The 21,429-nt window shown below is 40.3% G+C and overlaps 1 protein-coding gene across 1 annotated transcript; it reads right to left on the reverse strand.

Moving 5' to 3' along the window:
- Positions 1–331: 331 nt before the first annotated feature.
- LOC111157206 (methylmalonic aciduria (cobalamin deficiency) cblA type) lies at positions 332–12,027 on the reverse strand. The gene is made up of 6 exons (XM_022518501.1): positions 11,533–12,027; positions 9,205–9,327; positions 5,818–5,988; positions 3,389–3,474; positions 2,237–2,386; positions 332–1,213 (listed from the first exon to the last, which is right to left on the reverse strand). Exons 1-6 carry the CDS (start codon positions 11,975–11,977, stop codon positions 926–928), a joined length of 1,263 nt encoding a protein of 420 aa, XP_022374209.1. The 5' UTR covers positions 11,978–12,027; the 3' UTR covers positions 332–925.
- Positions 12,028–21,429: the final 9,402 nt, after the last annotated feature.

Here is a 21,429-nt window from a genome sequence, read left to right on the forward strand (position 1 = left end):
CCTCACTTGGGTCTTTTGAGGGTATACTCCAACTCTTGGGGATTAATGGGCCACATTATTTGTAGCTGATTTCCCCCAGCTCCCTTTGGGCTCTCCTATCATGGGGGGTCCACAAGTCTAGACAAGTAGACTTTAAAATGACAGTTACCATTTTCTTTCTTTCTTTTTTTTTTTCTTTTAGAAAGCAGAGAGGCAGGTAGAGAGAGGCAGACAAGTAAGCAGAGAGGCAGGTAGAGAGAGAGGGAGAAGCAGACTGCCCGCTGAACAGAGAGCCCGATGCGGGGCTCGATCCCAGGACCCTGAGATCATGACCTGAGCCGAAGGCAGAGGCTTAACCCACTGAGCCACCCAGGTGCCACTAGACAAGTAGACTTTAAAACTGTGTTCACATCACTATGCATTCCACTTGTTTGGTTACTCATGTATATAACATGGCCATTTCAGAAATCCCTAGAATAGTCTGGTACACTAAATATAAGTTGTGATTTTTAGCTCTTAACCCCATTGTGTAGGATTCTGGTCTGAAGTAAAAAATCAGAAATGTGGTCACTCTTACTTACATTTTCTCTGGAAACTCAGAGAATACAGTATCAAAGAAAACATTTTAAGGCACGAGCCTTTTCTGTTCTTTCAGTTTTCTCGGCCTGTGACTGATGAGAAGGAACCCCCCCGCCACCTACCATGCCAGGGTATAGGAAGAGAAAGAAATGGAAGCCAGTAACATGTAACAGGTACCTTATAAATACTGCCAAGGGCCTGACCTTTGCCAGCCATATCTAACATTTTTCAACTTTTCAAGCATGGTTCACAAACGAGGCCAAGGGCACCACAAAAGAATTACTGAAAATATAAGCATTCAAGTGACTTTTAATATTAAAATAATTTATGGAATGATATATAAAATCATTGCACATGATAAATTTCCTTAGTCTCTGCTTTTAAAAGTTTTCAACAACACGTCTGCTGCTAGTCCTGGGGACAGGGCCCCACTAAGAACCTTTTTTTCCATAACAGGGATCTGTTCCCGGATGGTGGGATGGGTCCTGAAATGTTCTAACACACTTTCCTGAATGAGATTCCACATCCAAACTTTCTGCTGCCTCTGCCGCTTGGCTGTCAGCTCCCCACTGGTGAGCATGAGGTCCTGGAACTCTCTCATTTTATCCCACATTTCACTGATGCCCTCTCCACTTCTGGCGGAGATACGAATTACCTATTGAAAAGGGAAGAACCAAAACTGTTTTTACCTAAAATGACAGGAAACATCTTCTTAGGGTCTCTGATATTTGCCAATTAAGTCTTACAGTCTACAAAAATAGGTAAGTGAAAACGGAGACATTTTATCACTGTGTTGAAGTAAACTATAGCCAGAAATAGACTGAGGTCACTTACTACGATTACTATGTGCAGAAATAAGACACTGATTTTAGGTCAAAATGTTTAGCCCACAGGCTTATTTTGATGTAGGATTGCTCAGATGGTTTTCAGACGCAACATGGAGGAGCTGCAAGAGGGTCACAAGGATGGGAAGGGCAATGCTGGGTAGGTTGCCCCGAGGCCTGAGTGCTAGGGAACAAAACTATGGTGAGAAAACAGCCCCATTCCAATTCAGCTCGGCTAAGAACCGAACACCCAGCACCTGCACAGGCCAGATGGTCCCGTGCCTAGGGCAGACAACGTGGATTGGGGAGCTGGGGAGTGGGCGGTAAGAGAGGTCATCGCTGCTCTCACCTGAGTGATACTGGCTCACTCTTTAATAACAGAGTGACCTCCTGCACAGAAGGCCGCCCACATCTGTATCCGTGTACCATTTATTACAGAACTGGTCTTTGTTTTTTCTTTATTGAAAATAGCACCCAGCAAGCATAATGGGGAGGGAAGTGATCACATCAAAAGCCTCTTGTCTCCTGCTCAAACTCTGAGATAGAGAATCAAATCACTAACCGTTCCATAATCTTCAGAAGGTTCCTTTCAGAATGGATTTGCTATCACTTCCGAATGGCTCAAGTCAAGCAGTAAGCAATCTAATCTATCCCCTCATATCTGGCTTTTGACATCTTGTGGTTGAAGGATTACATTTAAAATCATGACTACCTGCTCTGGCTTTGTCATAATTTTTAAATTGTGATCTCACATCCAAGCAGAGATGGATTACGTGTGGCACGGGACTCGAATCCTCTCCTCTAATGTGCGCAGTCCACTCAGGTGGGGAGCACAGAGCGGAACGGAAGCTGACCTTGGGTCTCCAGACTTTGGAGCGCTTGCGGAGTAACTTCAGGGCGCTCACGTACTCTGCCTGTATCCTTCGAGCCGGCACAATCAAGTCTCCGTCAGATTTCGTGATGGCCACCAGGTCCGCCATCTCAATTATACCTCTCTTGATACCCTGAAGAGAAAAAGAGAGCGATGTATCAAAAACATTTCATTTAAATAGAGCAAAAAATGGGCGACCAGTCAACGCTAAGATTTTGAGAGTCACACACTTCATTAACTAACTTTACCTCCACATCCTCCCAAGCCCTGGGTACCAGGAACCACAATCACTTAACCGTTGGGATTATAGAAGTCATCTATAAAATCTCTCCCAAATTTAGAGACTAACGTGAGAAAATACATTTACAATTAGAGGAAGTACATCCTCAAGACACAATAAGAATGAGTGGCAGGAGACAAGTCCAGTTGTCTCATGATGGATTCTGTCTCTCCTGAGCTAATGCTGCAAGACGCAAAACCATCCATCATTAAATGCTTACAGGGTAAAGACACCTATCGCTAACATCTGCATTTCCATACACAAAGTCTTCGAACCTTTCCTCAAGGTTTATAATTTTTTTTCCAATTTGCATTTGAGGAAAATACCCAGATAGCTAAAAATGCCCCAGTCTCGGTACTACAAACACCCACACCACAGTGGTCTCTTTTGGCTGAACTATCCACGTGCTCCATTCACTCCCCATGCTGCCGGTGGAAAAATCTAAGTTGTAGGATTAGCTCAAGGTCATAAATTTTGTTACTATAAGTTAGGAAAAAACACAGAGAATGTACCTTTGACTCGGGCATTTTAGCTAATATGAATGATTTTTCTTTTTTTTATTTAAGACACAGAGAGAGCACGCATGCATACTAGTAGGGGGAGGAACAGAGGGAGATGGAAATGCAGACTCCCCGCCAAGCAGGGAGCCCCATGCGGGACTTGATCCCAGGACTCTGAGATCATGACATGAGCTGAAAGCAGATGCTTTACCAACTGAGCCCCCCAGGCGCCTCTGAATGCTACTTCCTTTGCTTACATTACCCCAGCTTAATTTACAGAAACACAACACTGGCAATGTGTACTTTCAGAGATGTATACTTTGTGTTTTGGGAGGAAAAAAGGCAACATAATCACCTGCAATTCATCTCCTCCTGCTGGTGGCAACAGTAAAACAAACATGTCAACCATATCCGCAACGGCAAACTCCGACTGGCCCACGCCTGAGATTGTAAAATATTCATAGCGATTAGACTTTCTCAGCTACCTTGACCGCCATTTCATTCACTCGTACTCGCCACCACACACTCAAGCTGATCCCACTTTGAAACCCCCAGCTCTGAGGAATCTATGAAATGCGCTGCCCTATGAGCACACCTGTGACCCTTCCCACCTCTCGCCCTCGCTTATGTAGCCTTCGTGCTGGCTAAATAGCGAACCTCGAGATCCCCATTCTCTCTGCCCCCTCGCAGCTCTTTCCTGGCTTCCCTTTCACCAGTGAGCGGCTTGAACAGTGTGGTTCTAATACTAGACCATGCCTATCAAGACTTTCGGCTTTCTGATCCTCCCAGGAGCCCTGCAAAGCCCCACCCATGGATCAGCCCAACGATCCGTGTTCTCTCTTCTGTAAGGTGCCGGAGGAATGGCTCAGGAACAGGCACCACAGCGGGGTCATGGGGTCTACTGTCCGCTGCCCACTCCGCACAGCCCGGCAAAAGCGGAGCCGCCAGGCACCCTCAATCCGCTGCATTCCCATTTCTCGCAGTGCAGTGGCTGTTACAAACATTCACTGGGCCGTAGTCTTCCTCATGATGATGCCCACGGCACCTACTTGGTGGTGAAATAAAGGCCAGACCTCCCTCAGCATCTCCCTCTCCCCAAATGCCAGCCCTGCTCACTGCCTCTTCTCCAGTGGCAGCGTAAGAAGTACGGGCGGAAGATTAGCGGCTCCCTCCTCCCCACCTCCTCCTCCTGGCTCTGCTTTATCTTTAAGCTCTACCGGCTCCTGTTGCTCAGCATCTCATAGGAACTGTGCTCAGGTCCTTCTCATTGAAAACTAAATGAACCAAGAAAAAAAAAATAGGACAAAACCTCACACAACCTCCTCCAATTATCACCATATTTCTCACTTTCTTTATAGCTAAGTGTCTAATAAGAAAAATCAATGTATGCTCATTTGTCTTCACTTCATTACTTCACATTAATTTCAATCCACTTAAATCTGACTTGCACATCACACGCTCCACTGAAACCTCTTTAAGAGTCTGCCCTTCGCTGGGGTGTCAGGGACTTCTAGCTGTCCATTCCGTATTTATTCTTCCCCATTTCCTTACCACAGGGGTTGTTAGGAGCACTGACATACCAGGTAGGAGCCCACGGTCACCAGACCTGGCTTCCGCCAGGTCTTATGCGTGAAAGCAAAAGTCACCACATGGGGTTTCCAGGAAAACTCTATAAAGGGGGGCTAAACCAGCCAGAGGTACATCTCTTCTGCTGACCCCTTACCCCTCCTTCCTTACCCTCTACCTCCTGCTTGGAACGTGTATGTGACCGTTAGAGCTTTATCAGCTGTCTTTTAACCAAGAACAACCCTGAGGAGGGAAACTAAGTGCTGAAACTGGAGAGCAGAGACAGAAGCTGGGGACACTGAGGGCACCGTGGGGCCACCAGGCCTACTTGGGCCTGCCTGCCTCTGGGCTTCTTCTGTTTACAAAAAACTAAACCACCTCTGCTGAATCACAGCTCTTTCGAGTCTCTGGGAGAAGCAGTCAAATGCAACTTCTACCCAATGCACTTGGTTTTTATGGTTCTCTTCTCTCTTGATTCTCCTACTACCACACGGGCAACTCTTCCTCCATCCTGCCCTACATGGTGGAGTTTCTGGTCTCCAGCCCCATCTTTCTTCACCCCCTATGCGCCTCCACACTCTATGGGCTACGTATTCTGAACAAACCGTGGTTCTATAAATTGGCCATGCCCTCTCGCTCTCTTTATTTCACTCCAGTTCCTCCTTCAACACTGAGCTCAACTGTCACCTCCTCCCAGAAGTCTTCCCTGATCCCTCAAACCCGAGTCAGGTTGTGGCACAAACATTTATCACTCAGTAACAGTAGATTGTCTCTCCACAGCCTGTGAATGTCTTGGGGTTTCCATTTCAGTATTTTCATTGTGTATAACTATGTACTAGGGATAGAAAGGTGAAAAATAGCATGGCCCTGTATTAAAGGGGTAACCAACTATGTATATTTTTGTAGCGAATATTATAGACATGTGAAATGTGCTTCAACACAACAGGTGTTAAGTTAATGTATTGTTTTCAATGCTTACAGTTCTCCTTTGGCATTTACAATATGTATCACAGTTCTCCAGATAGATGGCTTTTCTTTAAAGGTCAGGATTAGAGCCTGCATTTTCATATCTCCTATAGAACCCAAGATATCTTGTATTTTATTATACCTTTAGGAAATATACGCTAAAGGAACAAAATGATACTAGTTGTCACTCATCTTTATATAGCATTCATTATAATAGTATTTTATTGTTATGAAATAGAAAATCACACTCACCTACGGTTTCAATAAGAATGATGTCATATCCCCCTCCTTCACACAACAGAATAGCTTCATTTGTGGTCCTTGTCACACCTCCTAAAGTACCACTGGTAGGAGACGGCCTGATGTATGCATTCATATCTCTTGATAACTCAGTCATTCGGGTTTTATCACCTAAGAGTGATCCTAAAACACAGAGTTTTCTAATCATGGAACACCTATAAAGGCCAATTATCAATCAGCTAATTAATTCCCAGGTGAAGTGCATTTCTCCCCAAATCTCAAAATTATTTCATATTACTGAGCTTTAGTGCAACACAGCATATATGATGCCAAATTAATCATTTCAACATTTCAAGCCCCTCAAAATTTATAATGGCTTCCCACTGACTAGAGGTTCACATCCAGATTCTTCAGCCTAGCACTAAAGGACCTCAGAATGCAGCCCTACCTTACCTGTCCAATTTCAGCTTCTACTAGTCACCAAATCAATTTTCCATTTCAGCCAAGATGGTTTCTTTACTGTCATCTTAACATTGTTGCCTTGATAGTTTTCAAATGGGGATGAGTTTGCCCCCAGAGGAAATCTGGCAATGTCTAGAGAGATTTTTACTTGTCAAAACTGGGGGTAGGATGCTATTGGCATCTGGTGGGTGGGGGCCAAGATACTGCTAAGCATCCTTTAGTGTCAGGAAGCTGTCCAAAACAAAGAATGTCATCAGTGCCGAGGCTGAGAAACTGTGCTCTAATAGAAGTTCCTTCTCATGGAACCATGTTTTACATATTCTCTAATGAGAGCTTATTCGCTGTAGGAAATTAATTAGTTAATTTTTTTAAAAGATTTTACTTATTCATTTGAGAGAAAGAGAGAGAGCACGAGCAGGGGGTAAGGGCAGAGGGAGAAGCAGGCTTCCCGCTGAGCAGGGAGCCCAAAGAGAGGCTCCATCCCAGAACCCTGGGATCATGACCTGAGCTGAAGGCAGACGCTTAACCGACTGAGCCACCCAGGCACCCCATCAATCAATTTAATGACTGTGGATTAGAACTAGTGATGTTCTAGGGCTTACTGCAGTATTTTGGCAAATATCAGTACTCGCAAATTCTAGAAGACTAAATGCCCTGGAACTATTGAACTTACCTCAAACTTTTACTTTCCTTTAGCCATATACCAACATTTGAAGGTGTAGTGCTAGTCTAACCCACACTTTAATTTTCCCTCTGCCTAAGACCTAACTTCTCTACATAAAGTTGATGCTAAACATTGAGAAGGTCCTTAAAGATACGGTCTTTTCCCTTGTGATTCCAGTTTAGAGTTCTCACAGTTCTCTAATTCTAGAGCAGACACCTACCACATATCTCAACTGCTTTACTGCACACAAAACTTTTTTCTAAAGTAATTTTCAGCATGAAATCATCTCTGTATAAGTCAACAATCTGCCAAAGCTACACTTTAACTTATTATCCTATAGATCCTAACACACTGAATTAAAGATTATGAAATTACTCTCCCATCTAACTGTCTTAGCCAGTGAGTCAAAAACTGTCAGTTGCAGACCCTTAGGGAGGTCTCCAAGCTGCTGCAGGGGACCTGTGAATCCAAAGCCCAACAAAGACTGACTAGAGACCAAAAAAGTAATGCTTTTCAACTTTAGCATCGTGCTGTTTTTCAAATGTAACTACTGCAGCAAAAATGAAGTAGAAATGGAAACTTACAGTGCCCTGTTAATCCTCAAGTATTTTCTCTTTCAAAGTCTATATATTTTTTCACCTGAGAAAGGGCACTTCATTTTTAGTTTAAGATTTAAAACCACATGGCCATGCAACTTTAATCAGGCTCTCTTGTCACCATATCTGCTACTACTATCTCAAGCTATTATTTTCTTTTGCTATTTCAAGTATTCTAGAATACAGTGAAGGTGAGAGGAAAAAAAGCCTTCTCATCTGTATGAAAATGAGAGCCACTATAAAAAAATTATTTGCTCAAGTCCTTACCTTTAACAAAGTAAGTTCTTAGACTGTAAATAAGACAATACATTCACATGGCTTTAATCTTGAACCCTGTGAGTATAATTTTATTTTATGGTTAACATCTTTATTATTGTGAATCAAAAACTGTACATGTTTTCAGCTAAAGTTCTCAATGGGTGGTAACAGGAATTGCTGTCCACCTCTCAACTGACCTAAAGCTCTTTAAATATGATTATATCATCTCTCTTTTTTTAGCATGAAACCCACAGTATGCAAACCAAACACTTCCACAAAGTGCCCTGTACTTTCCCCTTACAACACACATTACATTGTAATGGCCGGTGTTTACACGTCTGTTTCCATCATTAGATATACAGCATAAGACTAAGAGGACTGTGTCTCAGTCACCATTACAGACACAGTGCCTTCCTTGTACAATGCCTCCCCTATAGCAGACATTCAAATACTTGTTAAATGAATAACTGTAATGTGAGAGGAATAGGGAAGAAAAAACTTTCCTGGGGCGCCTGGGTGTCTCAGTTGTTAAGCATCTGCCTTCAGCTCTGGTCATGATCCCAGGGTCCTGGGTTCAAGCCCCACATCAGGCCCCCTGCTCAACAGGAAGCTGGCTTCTCCCTCTCCCACTCCCCCTGCTTGTGTTCCCTCTCTCACTGTGTCTTTCTCTGTCAAATAAAAATAAAATAAAATAAAATCTTTTTTAAAAAAAAAAGGAAAGGAAAAACTTTCCTGAGTATTTACATGGTATGCTTTATGTTTTCCTTACATGATCCTTTGGGGAAACGAAGTTTATTCATTTTCTCTCTCATGAGCTGCCAATTAAACTCGAGTGACTATGTGCCCTCAAACCAGTAAGCAGTTGCTGAGCCCGAGATGTACACACCACGCTAAGTGCTGTGGGGGGAACAGAGGTGTATTACACGGTCCCCCTAAGGGCTTTCTGTTTCACTGAACATGTAATATGAACAGGTGACAAGTTATAAAGAGCAATAAGATTTTAAGATTAAGAAATGTTACAATACAGAAAAAAGGTGAATGAGAAGATGGACACATTTTCTGAACTGCATAGGGGGTGATAGAGCAGGGGTGGGGGCGGGAACAGGAGGGAAGAGGGCCTAGTGTCAGCTGTGATAGACAAAGAGCTGAAATTTGCTTTTGGTTATCTTCAACTTCTGGCACCCATTTTCCTAGTTCTCTAAGTACCCAAGCTCCTCCTGGACTCCCCACAAACTAAGAAGCCCAAGGCCCCAAGCTACCTCCATCTCCACCTCGTCCCCCCAAAACTCCTTTCGGTGAGATCAAACTCAGCGAGAGGTTAGAAGTTACCGGACTGTGCAAATTCCCATTAAATTATAAGAGAGCCCTAGGAGACCCTGCTCTGCAATTAAAAAAAAAAAAAAAATCACCAATACTCACCACCACTAGTACAAGAAGAAGGGTCCACAGCTAGCACAGATAATTTGTGCCCTCTCTCAGTAAGCATTTTTCCAAAATACTCTATAAAGGTTGATTTTCCAGCACCAGGGGGCCCAGACAATCCTATAGTAGAGAGAGACCTTCTAATTTAATGAAAGAAATAAGATCAGCACAATGTTAAGTTCTATTCAAATATCAGATTACCTTGTCTTTCTCCTAATGTATTAATACCATCATTAATGTATTTTAACATTTCCTAAAGTAAATGAAAAACCATTTATCTAGTTCCTGAGCAACAGGGATATAGGAAGAAAACAATTCTGAGTTCCGTACGTTCTCCAAATTTACTTTGTAAAAGGACAAAATATGATCGGCCCTTTTACTATAATACAGATCTTTCTGGACAGACATCATTGCTTATGTTGTTAATGTGCTGCATTTCCACAACACCTGCCCACCGCATCATGAGCAGTAATTATTCCACCTACCCCAATGCTAGACACTTGATCTTCCCATTGGAAAAACAACTCAATACTTTGGAAATTCCCAGTAATTGAGAGAAAATAATTTTCCACTTATGAAAGATAATTTTTTTGCACCTTACCCATAACTCAAAATATATGATTTAAACTGAATCCTGAAGAAATTAGTTTGTCTTAAGAAAGGGAGGAAATTCCCCGCTTGGCGAGTTCACAGAGCACGGCAGGTAAGAACATGCACTCTGGAGCCGGGTGACTGGTTCTGGTTCTAGCTCTGCCTCTTAAGAGCTGTGTGATCCTGGAGAAGTTACTTAGCCATTCTGTACCTGAGTATACTCTGCAATCAAATGCATATGATAGCACTTACCTCTTCAGGTTGTTGTAAGAACTAGATGAGTTACTATTTGCAATGTTTAGAACAGTACATGGTATAAAGCATATAAAAGTTAAGAATTTAATTGTAATTGCATTCAAAAGTATGTGTAGGTCATACGGCATGCCCAACCTTACTGTAATTTTCAGGGCAGGTCTCTTCTCTGTCTTAAACATCTGTATGGGTGCTGAACAAACACCTGTTACTTATAGTTATGATGGTGATAGAAGAGCTACAATAAAGACACAGGTTCATCTGGCTTCATAAGACCAAAATGAAAGAATCAGAACAGCAATGAAAATTTGTGAGTTACTAGCTTCGTGGGAGTTGCTGGTTAACTCCGTATATTTCTAGGATGTTTTCTCTTCAAATATCCATTAGGTATAATAAGTAAACACTTTGTCATAACTGGAATTTCTCTTTGGGAGTCTGCTGTTTTGTCTGTAACATAAAGATTATTAACAGTCAATGTAGCACTCTCAAAATGAGAGTTCCTTCAATAAGGGCAGAAGAATGGGATGTGTGAATAATGCAGACTCCCAATATCAGTTGGTGAACTCTTTTTGAAATAATCTTCAAAGATGCATATCCTGTTACCATAACAATTAGAAGGTTTTAATCCCATATCATTAAACTGAGATATAAGTCTAATACAATGCCAGTCAATTTTTAAGTGTATTTACCCAATCCTCACAAAATTTCTGCACTTTGTCCACCATTTCAAGTTCTTTTTGGTGGGAAAGTTGATTGGGATCACCTACTCTGCCATCGTGGAAACTCTCATTCCACCTAAACATATCTAAATTGTTTAAAAATGCACAATTTAAAAAATAAAGCCAGCTTATTTGCAATTACAGAACCTAGTCAATTGTTCAAGAAATCAGGTGAATTTCTAATATTTTTAGACAGCAAATGAATAGGGTCTCTCCTTTAAAACACATTTTGGTATTGAGATGGCTGTGCTTAGAGCCAAGCAACTCCCAGAAACTCTAACAGAAAGCACCTGGAAGAAGGGAGACTTGCCCTAGAAAGACTAATGAAACACCTAAGAAGCAGAATTTTGAAATGTGATAAGGATAATTATAGTTGATATAAATACAGAAACAAGGCATTCACTTCGGACTATCAAGCCCAGTGGAGTAAACCACTTAACAATTCTTCATATGCATAGTCTATTCTGGGAGTCACAGGTTCTTGCCAAAGCAGAAATATTATTCTCTTAAAATACAGAGCCTTGGCTCAAATGACCATGACATCCCCCCACCAACTTAACAAGAACAATATTTGCAAAAAAGAAAAGAAAAAGAAAGAAAGCGGGGGGTGGGGGGGGATTAAAATCCAGCCCAAAATTCTGGAAAAAAAAATAATAAAGAATTCCCATTAGATTGCAAACTATTCAGACTTATTTTAAAATAGAGAAAACTTAGAAAAATATTTACTGAAGAGACTGAAAGAAAAAAAAAAAAAAAGACTGACCCACACGAAATGCTAGTGGTTTTCCCTTATTTATTTGTTCTTGTTCCCTGTGGTAGACTAATACTTTCTGAAGAAGCACCTGGGCTAACTCTTTTTTCCTCTTGTGGGTTGATTCTATGAGAGTTATGGCCTCTGCTAAGCAGGCTCTGTGCCCTTGGATTAAACCAGTGTAAAGTTTATCCACAAATCTTTGTTCTTTATCAGAAAGTTCTTCTGTGTGTTCCTTTAAGGTTGTTTGTACACATAATTTTCTCTTTAAACCATTTGACAGCAGCATCCATTTTGTACAATGGAGTCCAAGAGAATTAAACGGCCAAGCACAAGGGATTCCTGATCCGAGATGAGTACTTGAGTGAAAGATGAAGCGGTAAGGACGGAAAGGTGATCTTAAAAGGCCTTTTAGGAAACTCCGGTGAGAATGTTGCAGTAGCATGGGAATATTCATTCTGTTTGTAACTGCAGAAAACACTGGATTATTTTTTTGGCTCAATGTGATTTGTGACTCCCTAGAAGAAAGAAAAACATATTTTTGCCAGTTCAATATACAATTAAGATACTGAAGTCAGTAAAACTGCAAGCTTAGTGTTTTCCCTATATTCTAAAACACACATAATCAGGCTTCTTGGCGGTACAAATGGGTGAAAGTTTCTTACCAAACCTAAGAGAGATGATCACCCCCCTGCCTACAGTTAACATTCAGAGTAGCCCAAATGATGGATTATTGCTCTACTGTAAAACAGAATGTACATTAAAATTTTCTTCTAAACAAAAATAAATATACAAAGCTCCTGTGAGGGTAGAAATTTTATGTCATGCTTATTTTCTTCTGTCTACAGACTTTACAATTTCCTCAGATCAAATGGACCTGATTTTGAGGCTCATTCAAACGGTTAAAAAAAAATTCCTCTGATGCTAGCCTTTTATTCTTTCTCTACCAAAAAAAAAAAAAAAAAATGTAATTAATAGCATAGGCACTTGAGGCATAAGCTTGGATAAATGTAAGCGTTCAGTGGGCTCACCCTGGAACAGAGATATATGCAAAGAATGTGCTATAAGCCCACCATTACCACCACCACGACCACCACCATCACCCCAGGCCTTCATGTGAAATGAACTGTGAGGTTTGTATGGTAACTAGGTCACTGTCTTTCTAAGTAGGACCCAAACGGCCTGGTACTTACTAAAAATGCATATTCCCAGGCCCACACATCAGCATCTCCATGGGTCAGTAAGCGCACTGAAGTCTGAATCACTATGGAATTAGATGAGGATGCTTTACTTAGATTTACTGATACTCTCCACCTCAAGCTGTATTCAACACTGAAAGCTGACACACTCATGGAGAGTTAGAAAAGTACGGAGGGTACGAGCTACGGCCACAGTGAGTCTCTGCCATGTCGGCTATCGTGCTGTTGACCACTCCAGGCCTCAGTACCCTCTTGAGTTAAGAGAATAGGACAGCTGTGAGAATGAGTTCAGTTAATTCATGTAAAGAGCCTCCTGTAAAAAGCCTGGACCAGTGCCTAGCATAGAGTAAGAGCTCAATAAACATTAGCTTTTATTATGATACCAATTTATAAAACATTAGTAAAAATTAGGTCATAGACTTAGCTTCCAGTGGCAAACTAAAATTTACATGCAAATGATACATATGGCCTACCAGATTTGGGTTTATGATTATTTGAAAATTTGGGTTTTCAACTATCGCATAGCCGAATGAAATAAACTACTTTACTGCTCCAAAGTTCCTCTCTAAATTATATTTCAAGGCCAATCAGCATGAAATTAATTTTACTAAATAACATTCTCACAGGAAAAAGAAGACATATTTTAAGTTTTTTTATTTTAAAACTATAACTGCTCATCATTTTTCTATTTGGGGGGGACAGGAGAGCATGATGACATCTTTTTTGACAAAATTAGTCTTATTCTAAAAGGACAATTTATGGAAAACTGTGTAAAACGGCTCTAAAAAAAAAAACAATTTAAAACATCCACTACCACCCTTCACACAAAGGTATTTAAAACAACACAGTTAAGAGAGGATCTATTTTGGAAGTTCTCTTTAAGCACACTCCTCAACAATATCATCGCCATTACACGAATGGCGCTTAGAAGCTCATGGGGAAGAACTCTGTTTTTACTTAGCCACTATTTTCTCAGCGCATACTGCTTTTCAGGTCCCATTCTAGGTTTAAGAATCATAGTGATGGCAGTGTTACTGCTGGTGATGACATTTACTATGTTCCAGTCATTCTACTGTGACCTTCTATATTAGTTTCCTAGGGCTGCTGTGACAAATTACCACAAGCTGGGTGGCTTGAAAAAAAAATTATTCTCACTGTTCTGGAGGCTGGAAGTCAGAAATCCAAGCATTAGCAGGCCTGTACCCCTCTGAAGACTCTTCCCTGTCCCTCCTAGCACCTGGTGGCTCCTGGCGCTCCTTGGCTCACAGCTGCACCACATGGCCTTCTCTTCTCTTTGTGTCTCTCCTGTGTGTGGAGATCTGTAACTCAGTGGATCTGCTCAGATAATCAAACATGATCTCATCTCAAGATCTTTAATTTCAGGGCATCTGGGTAGCTCGGTTGGTCAAGCATCTGCCTCTTGGTTTTGGCTCAGGTCATGATCTCAGGGTGATGAGACTGAGCCCCGAGGCGGGCTCCATTCTGGATGTGAAGCCTGCTTAAGATCCTCCCTCGTCTTCTGCCCCAGCCCCTCGTCGTCCTGCTCACACACACGGTGTCTCTTAAAAAGAAAATCCTTAACTTAATGGCTTAACTGTCATCTGTAAAAACGCCTTTGTCCAAATAAAAGTCACATTCACGAGTTCCAGGGATTAGGACATGGGTATATCTTTTTGAAGCCCACCATTCAATCCACTATACCTTCTTAGGAGGACTGTCACATTATATTACCCTAAATGACATAATCCCAGCACTTCAAAAGCCCACGGAATAATAAACACCATGTCCAAAAAAACCCACAAAGTGCTGTGGGAACAGACAAAATTATAGAAGCTAACTCTCCCTAGGAAGTAGGAGGTTCAAGTCATGGAGGGGTCAATGTCAAGGCTGGGTCTGAAAGGATTAAAAAAAACAACAAAAACAAACAAACAAACAAACAAACTAGAGGAGGCGGCCTTCCAGACTGAGGACTTAAATGTACAGAGTCACACCTGGAAGCTGGTCTCTTCCCTGCCGTATCAGAGAAAATTGAGCAATTCAGTGAGACAGAAGCCTGGTGTATATATGGAACGAGTGATAGGAAATGAAGCCGGACCAGGATGTAAATGGAGGCTCCTTACTGACAGTGGAGAAATGACAGAGATCTTTACAGAGATTAGTGACATAGTCAACTTGGGTTTTTAGGGAGATAACACCAGGAGCAGTGGTGAGAAGCCAAGAGGAATCCAACCCTGGTAACCTAATGCCCAGTTCAGGACACCCTAGAAAGACTCAAAAGAGATGAGAAGGACCTGAACTTAGGCAGGGCATTAAGGGAAAGAGAAGTCAGATTCAAGACCCTGTTGTCCACTTTAGAATCCTCAAAGCTCACGATGGAGGCTGGCACATTGCAATTGACGAAAAAACAAACAAAAAAGGCTGCTGACCTGAATCTATTTCATTTCCCACCAGCCTGTTACTCAAGAGTTTATAAAACATTTCCAAATACTTCTCACTATACTCTCCCAGAAAATTTTATGACAATTATTATTATTATTATTTCTCATGTAACACGAGTGAGTTAGGTGACTAATGTCATAGCCAATGAGAGGGCCAGGACTCAGACCGAGGTCTTTTGATTCTATGGCACTTTTTCTTAATAAATTCTTTCAGGATCAAGGAGAAGTCCTTTTGCTAAAAGGTAAAGAGATGTTAGTAACTCTGTCCCTCCCAAAGCATCTTTTAAAAAGTGTGCAGTGAGGATGCCTGCTCAGTAGGTTAATTGTCTGACTCTTGGTTTTGGCTCAGGTCGTGATTTCATAATCAAGCTCAGTGGGGAGTTTGCTTCAGATGCTCTCCCTCTGCCCCTCACCCAAGTCTCTAAAATAAATAAATAACCTTTTAAAATTAAAAAAAGGAAAAAAAGTGTGCAGTGATAGTGATGGCATTAGGACGAGCCAAAGAACAGAGAAAGAGGAAATGATCATGAGGAGACAAAACATTCTTACTACCAAACCTAATCCTCAGGGAGAGGAGACATTTCTCCCATAGGAGAAATGCTATCTATGTTGTCTAAGAAAAAATATAACTATCTAAAATATTCCCTTTAATTAACAAATTTTACCATGACTACCTCTTGTTACCCAACAAAGCTCTGGTCAAAAAGAACAAAGTAATATGTTGAGAGAGAAACAAGATTACAAAGCATTCATTCAACAAATATTTGACCATTTACCATGTTCCATGCAATAGTCTAACAAGGCAGATACAACAATGATCAAAATAGAACAAAGTTCTTGACCTCATAAAGCTAACATTCTAGTAAGGGAAGACAGACTATAGATGTATATATAAGACAGCCAGTGTGGCTAGACATGAATAAGGAAGAGGGAAAGTATAAGGCCAAAGAGGGAGTCAGATATACAGCCATAGATATGACTGGAGAACTCTGACTGTGAATGAGAATGGAAGCAGTAGGACGAAGGAGAACCTGATTGACTTCTGTTCTAAAAGGATCTGATGGGGATGCAAGAACAGAAATGGGGAGACCGGCTAAGAATATTACAATAATGCACATGAGAACTGAGGAGGATATGGACCACGTAGGGATGGTGTTAAATCAGATTCTGGGTGAACTCTAAAGGACCTGCTAATAAATGAGATGTGGGATGGAAGGGAAAGAGAGCAGTCAAGAATTCAGCACAGGTTTTACCCTGACCCACAGCAAAGATGGAGTTTCCCTTTAATGAGCTTGGGAAGACCACAGAAGGTCAAGTTTCAGGCATGTTTAGTTTCTGATACATTAAGTTTGAGATGCCCACCAAACATCCAGGTGGGATCCTGAGTGGGGAGATGCATTACTAGCATAAGGAAGAGGTCAGAGCTTATGTGTAAATTTGAGAATCATTAAGTATTTAGGTGTTAATTAAATCCATGAGAACAAATGAGATTAGCAGAAGAGTGGCTGGAGATCAAGAGGTGTTATACCATTTCTCATAAAGTTTTACACACATACACACACAGAAATATATGTCAAAATGTTAATTTCATCTATAGGTAAGTGGTATTACAATGCTTACATGTTTTTTGGCTAATCATATTTTTCTGTTGTAAGCAGAATAATGCCCCCCCTCCCCAAAGATGTCCAAGTTTTAATGCCTGGAACCTGTGAATATGTTATGTTAAATGGCAAAGGGGAATTAAAGTTGCAAAAATGCAATTAAATTTTCTAATCAGCTGACCTTACAATAAAACGATTATCCTGGATTATTCAGGTGGACCCAAAATAACACTAAAGTCCTTTAAAGAAAGAGGGAGGTGGAAGACCAAATGATATCAATGTGAGGAAGATTCAGCCCACCCTTGCTGAACCTCTAGGATAGAACAAAGGGCTACCAATGCCTTGATTTTAGCCCAGTAAAACCAATGTCAGACTTCTGATCTACAGAGCTGTAAGATGATAAATTTGTATTGTTTTAAGCCACTAAGTTTGTGGTTATTTGTTGTAGCAGCAAAAGAAAACTAATACAGTTGCTGTGATTAAAAAAATCTTTTTGAAAGATAAAACATGGAATTTGTATACTTTCAATACGAAATGTCTAATAACTGCTTATGATTTAATTTTTACCTCTGACTGTACCTATAACCTATAACTTGCTCCCTTCTGCACTGAGATTTCTTCATAATGTGAGAATCAAAGTTGATGAGTCCTTGAACAGTTACTATAACCGTCAGCATGCATTACATTCAATGTATATTTGTATGTCAATTTCTAAATTAAACATAAAACTAGCATGTATACTTAAAAACCTAGTAAAAAGAATTATGTACAAAGTGAAAAAAGTGATAATCATGTTTTAGCTATGCTTCTATGCACAGACATTCTATCAGAATCACCACTTTAAGATACGAAGTTCAATAGTACTCTGAAATGATGTGATACACATGGGCTAGTAACCATTTTGAGCACAGTAGCTTAAAAAAAAAAAAAGTCTGGGGACACATAGGTGGCTCACTGGGGTCAAGCGTCTACCTTCGCCTCAGGTCATGATCCCAGGGTCCTGGGATCAAGTCCCACATTGGGCTCCCTGCTCAGTAGGGAGTCCGCTTGTCCCTCTCCCTGCCACTATGCCTACTTGTGCATGCTTTCTCTGTCAAATTAAATAAAATCCTTTAAAAAAAAAATACAAATAAAAGTCTATATGCTCTAACAAAAATTAGGTGTCTAGAATGCTTATCTTCCACTTTTTTGCCTGACAAAGTCCTACTCAGTTCAAATATCCCCTCTTCGAGGACACACCTTCCCCCACCTCTCTCAGGCAGTCAGTTGTTCCATCTGCAAAGTTCCACAGCCTTTTATTCATCTTGTTTTCTAATTTATCTATTTACAGATCTCTCCCCACCAATTCTCATCCCTCAGCCTAGCTTATGATCCTCCCAGAGAAGAGACAATGTCTTATTCTTAGTTTCCTCAGAATCCAGTAGTGTTAGGCACATGGTAACCTGTTCAATTTTTTTAAGGTTCATGAGTGGATTCTCTACTTACGTTGACCTAATATACTAGAAAGGAAAGTTGGAGTAACATCCTTACCCTGTGTGATCAGACAATCTTTACTAAAAACATTCTACCTTCTAAGTTCCCTGTTTTGAATCAAGGCACCTCTGACATCTAATGTTCCCAAACAGAAAACAGAAAAATAAGTATGCAAGGAATCAAAACCCAGTAACAAGAGCTTTACTAGATGAAAATATGTCCACTTATAATAATGCAAGCAAACAATATTCCCTAAATAAATGAGGTGAATAAAAGTCGTCTAGTAAATAGCACGAGGTTGTTCTAACATTTAGAGTAGTTATTTTTTACAACAATTTAACAAAGTCTTTCACAGAAAATCCATGCCAACTACCTGACATAGACCAGTATATTCTGGTTTATACTGCACGGTTTATCACAATTTGGGATTGTGAAGTTCTCTGTCCTTTGATGCCAATACAAATCTTAAAAAACCTTTTAAGTGAAGAAGAGCCAGGAAAAGGATATCATTTTCCCCCATTCTTTGCCAAAACCAAAAACTATCCAGATGTACATAATTCAAGGTTTTTACACCTTCAAATCTCTCCACGGGGGCTGATTTTCTTGTTGTCCCCAAACCTTCTGGACCATGTGAATGGCTGAACAGCAGCTGTTACCTTTCACTGACCATTTATTATGTGTGAGACATTTCTGCATACACTTCTTCAGCTAAGCCTCACAACAGTACACAAGATTCTATTTTCAGATGAGGCTCAGTAAAGATATATTGATTAACCAAGGCCTCATGACTAGTGGCAGAACTTGGGGAAAACTACGGATTTTAAAAATCCAGATGTACGTGAAGAAAGGTGGTGTCATGTCACACCAAGGGAATACCAAATAACCCTCTATATTTAAAAATGGAATGATTATGGCAAGCTGTTTATCTTCATTTTGTTTTTTTATTTCTTTTTTCCTTCAGGCAAAATGAGAAATTGGTTTATGTTTTCTGTGCAAACCTTATCAGGACATCCCAATAAAGTATAAGGTGACAGAACAGACCAAATTTCTACAATTTTTAAATGTTTTTCACTCCACAGAGAATAATCCACACCTGATAACTAAGTGCATAACATAAACTCATTAATTTAACCCCAACCAGATTTTAAAGAAGTCCATAATTTCTTTTAAACCATGTAAACCATCCTTGTATGAACAACTCTCTACCCTTTTAACATGTCACTGGCAGAACAGACTAAGTCTACTAGAGTGGCAAAATCACGGAGGTAGAGACTTCCCATCTGCTTGTGTAACTAAGCATCTATTCCTGCTTTCTAATGGAAAAAAAGTTTTAAAATTTAGCCAATAATCAAATCAAACTGTTTCAATGAATTTTCATGATTCCCGAGAATCATGGAGGTCTCATCCTACAATTTTGAGTACTACCAAAACACAAGAGAAATATCACAGCATTTACAACATTAAGATCCCTCAAAGCACTGCCATTCTTAATAAACCAGAATGTTAATTTATTAATATATAATGAAAAATGTCGAGTGGGCAAAAATACTAAAGTGAGTAGGCTTTGCCTGAGAGCAGGCTCTCAGGCAAAAAGGTTTATATGGACAGCAGCATTTTAAGATTCACATTTGTTTTCCTCCAGTCTCTTTTTATTTATTTATTTATTTTTTTAGAGAGAGCAAGCGCCCAAGTTGGGGGGGGTGGCGTGCAGTGGAGAGGGAGAGGATCTTAAACAGGCCCTATGCCCAGCATGGTGCCCGAAGTGGGACTCTCTCTCACCACCCTGAGATCATGACCTGAGCTGACATCAAAAGTTGGGAGGCTTAACCCACTGAGACATCCAGGTGCCCCTCCAATATTACCTTTATATCCATCCCCTCTTCCCCACCTTCCTTCCCACATTTCTCTACTATAATGGCTTTCAAGCTTTGATCAATGTCCATAGGAAGAAATGCATTTACATCAGTTAACACATAGGAATATAACTGAAACAAAAGTTTAACAAAACATTTCTTACTGCTAGTACATGTGATACACTCTAGTACATGGGATACACTCTAATTTATCTTTTCTATTCTGTTTTTTTTAAATGCAAACTGCAAACTACCACAGGAAAAACCTTAGGCTTGAAAAATGCTGATCTACTCTAGATACCTCTATGACCATTATTAACTCATCTTCCATATTACCACTTATCATAAAATGTAAATCTATTTTACTCATCTGCTTAAAATACATAAAAAGTTCCCTCTTCTTTAATCTGTAAAATACATACATAAATTAATCAATTAAATAATTTTTCTTTAATTAAGCCATTCATGTACTCAGCAACTATTTACTGAGAACCTACTATATGTTAGGTACTGTGCTATACTTTGGTATATAAGTCTAACATAGGTCCTAATATTGTCAAGTCTACAATTCAGCTAAGACAGTTATTACGAAAATATTACACACTCTTTAGGAGTGCTCTTATCCAGCCCTCCAACTTAATTCACTCCCCCCTTCACTTTTGCCACACTGCTGTAACTATTCTGATTTGCACACAGGTCCCAGAAAAACCACACACCCTGGCCATTGTCCACGATGTTCCTTCTGTTTAAAATGCCCTTCTTTAATCATCTCACAAATTCCTCTTCAGCCTTCAAGAATCAACTGAAGTGTCTCCTCTAGAAACAGTTCTCTACTCCCCCTTTCCATGCCCTTTCCGTTGTCACTACCTCTCTTGTCACGTACAGGTCACATCCCTCTATTATAATGCTGGTCACATTGCTTTGAGTTGTTAGTCTTGCCTAGACTGTGAGTTATCTTTGTACCCATAGCATAGTTCATTGCTCACAGAATAAATTAACATATACTATAATTATGTATGGATCAATAACTCCATTATGCTGATTACTCAATTGATGTTTGAAAACATACAGTTTTCCAGATTTTTACAGTAAATATATATTTATTTTAAGGATTTTCTTTTTAAAGTCTTATTTCAATATATGGATATTTCCCTTCATTAAAATTTGCTCAGCAGCAGCCAGTCTGATTTGGGATATTTGTCTTGAAATTGATCCAATGAATATTCTCAATTTCAATAACTACTCTGGTAAGAGAAAGCATATAGGATTTCCAAAATCAATACATTAGGTCAGTGTCTACAGCACGGCTCAGTTCATACAGGCAATGCAGTGTTACACCATGTGT

Source organism: Enhydra lutris, unplaced genomic scaffold (genome assembly GCF_002288905.1).
Source record: "Enhydra lutris kenyoni isolate GAN:26980312 unplaced genomic scaffold, ASM228890v2 scaffoldscaffold3, whole genome shotgun sequence".
NCBI classification, from domain to species: Eukaryota; Metazoa; Chordata; class Mammalia; order Carnivora; family Mustelidae; genus Enhydra; species Enhydra lutris.

Excerpts from the sequence above, each read along its gene's own strand:
- LOC111157206 (XM_022518501.1), bottom strand. The coding sequence starts at position 11,977 with ATGAATATTCCCATGCTACTGCAACATTCTCACCGGAGTTTCCTAAAA. Across the intron at positions 5,989-9,204 it reads TTCTTCTTGTACTAGTGGTG|GATCACTCTTAGGTGATAAA; the intron begins GTGAGTATTGGT and ends TCTGTGTTTTAG. Across the intron at positions 1,214-2,236 it reads CCAAAGTCTGGAGACCCAAG|GTAATTCGTATCTCCGCCAG; the intron begins GTCAGCTTCCGT and ends CCTTTTCAATAG.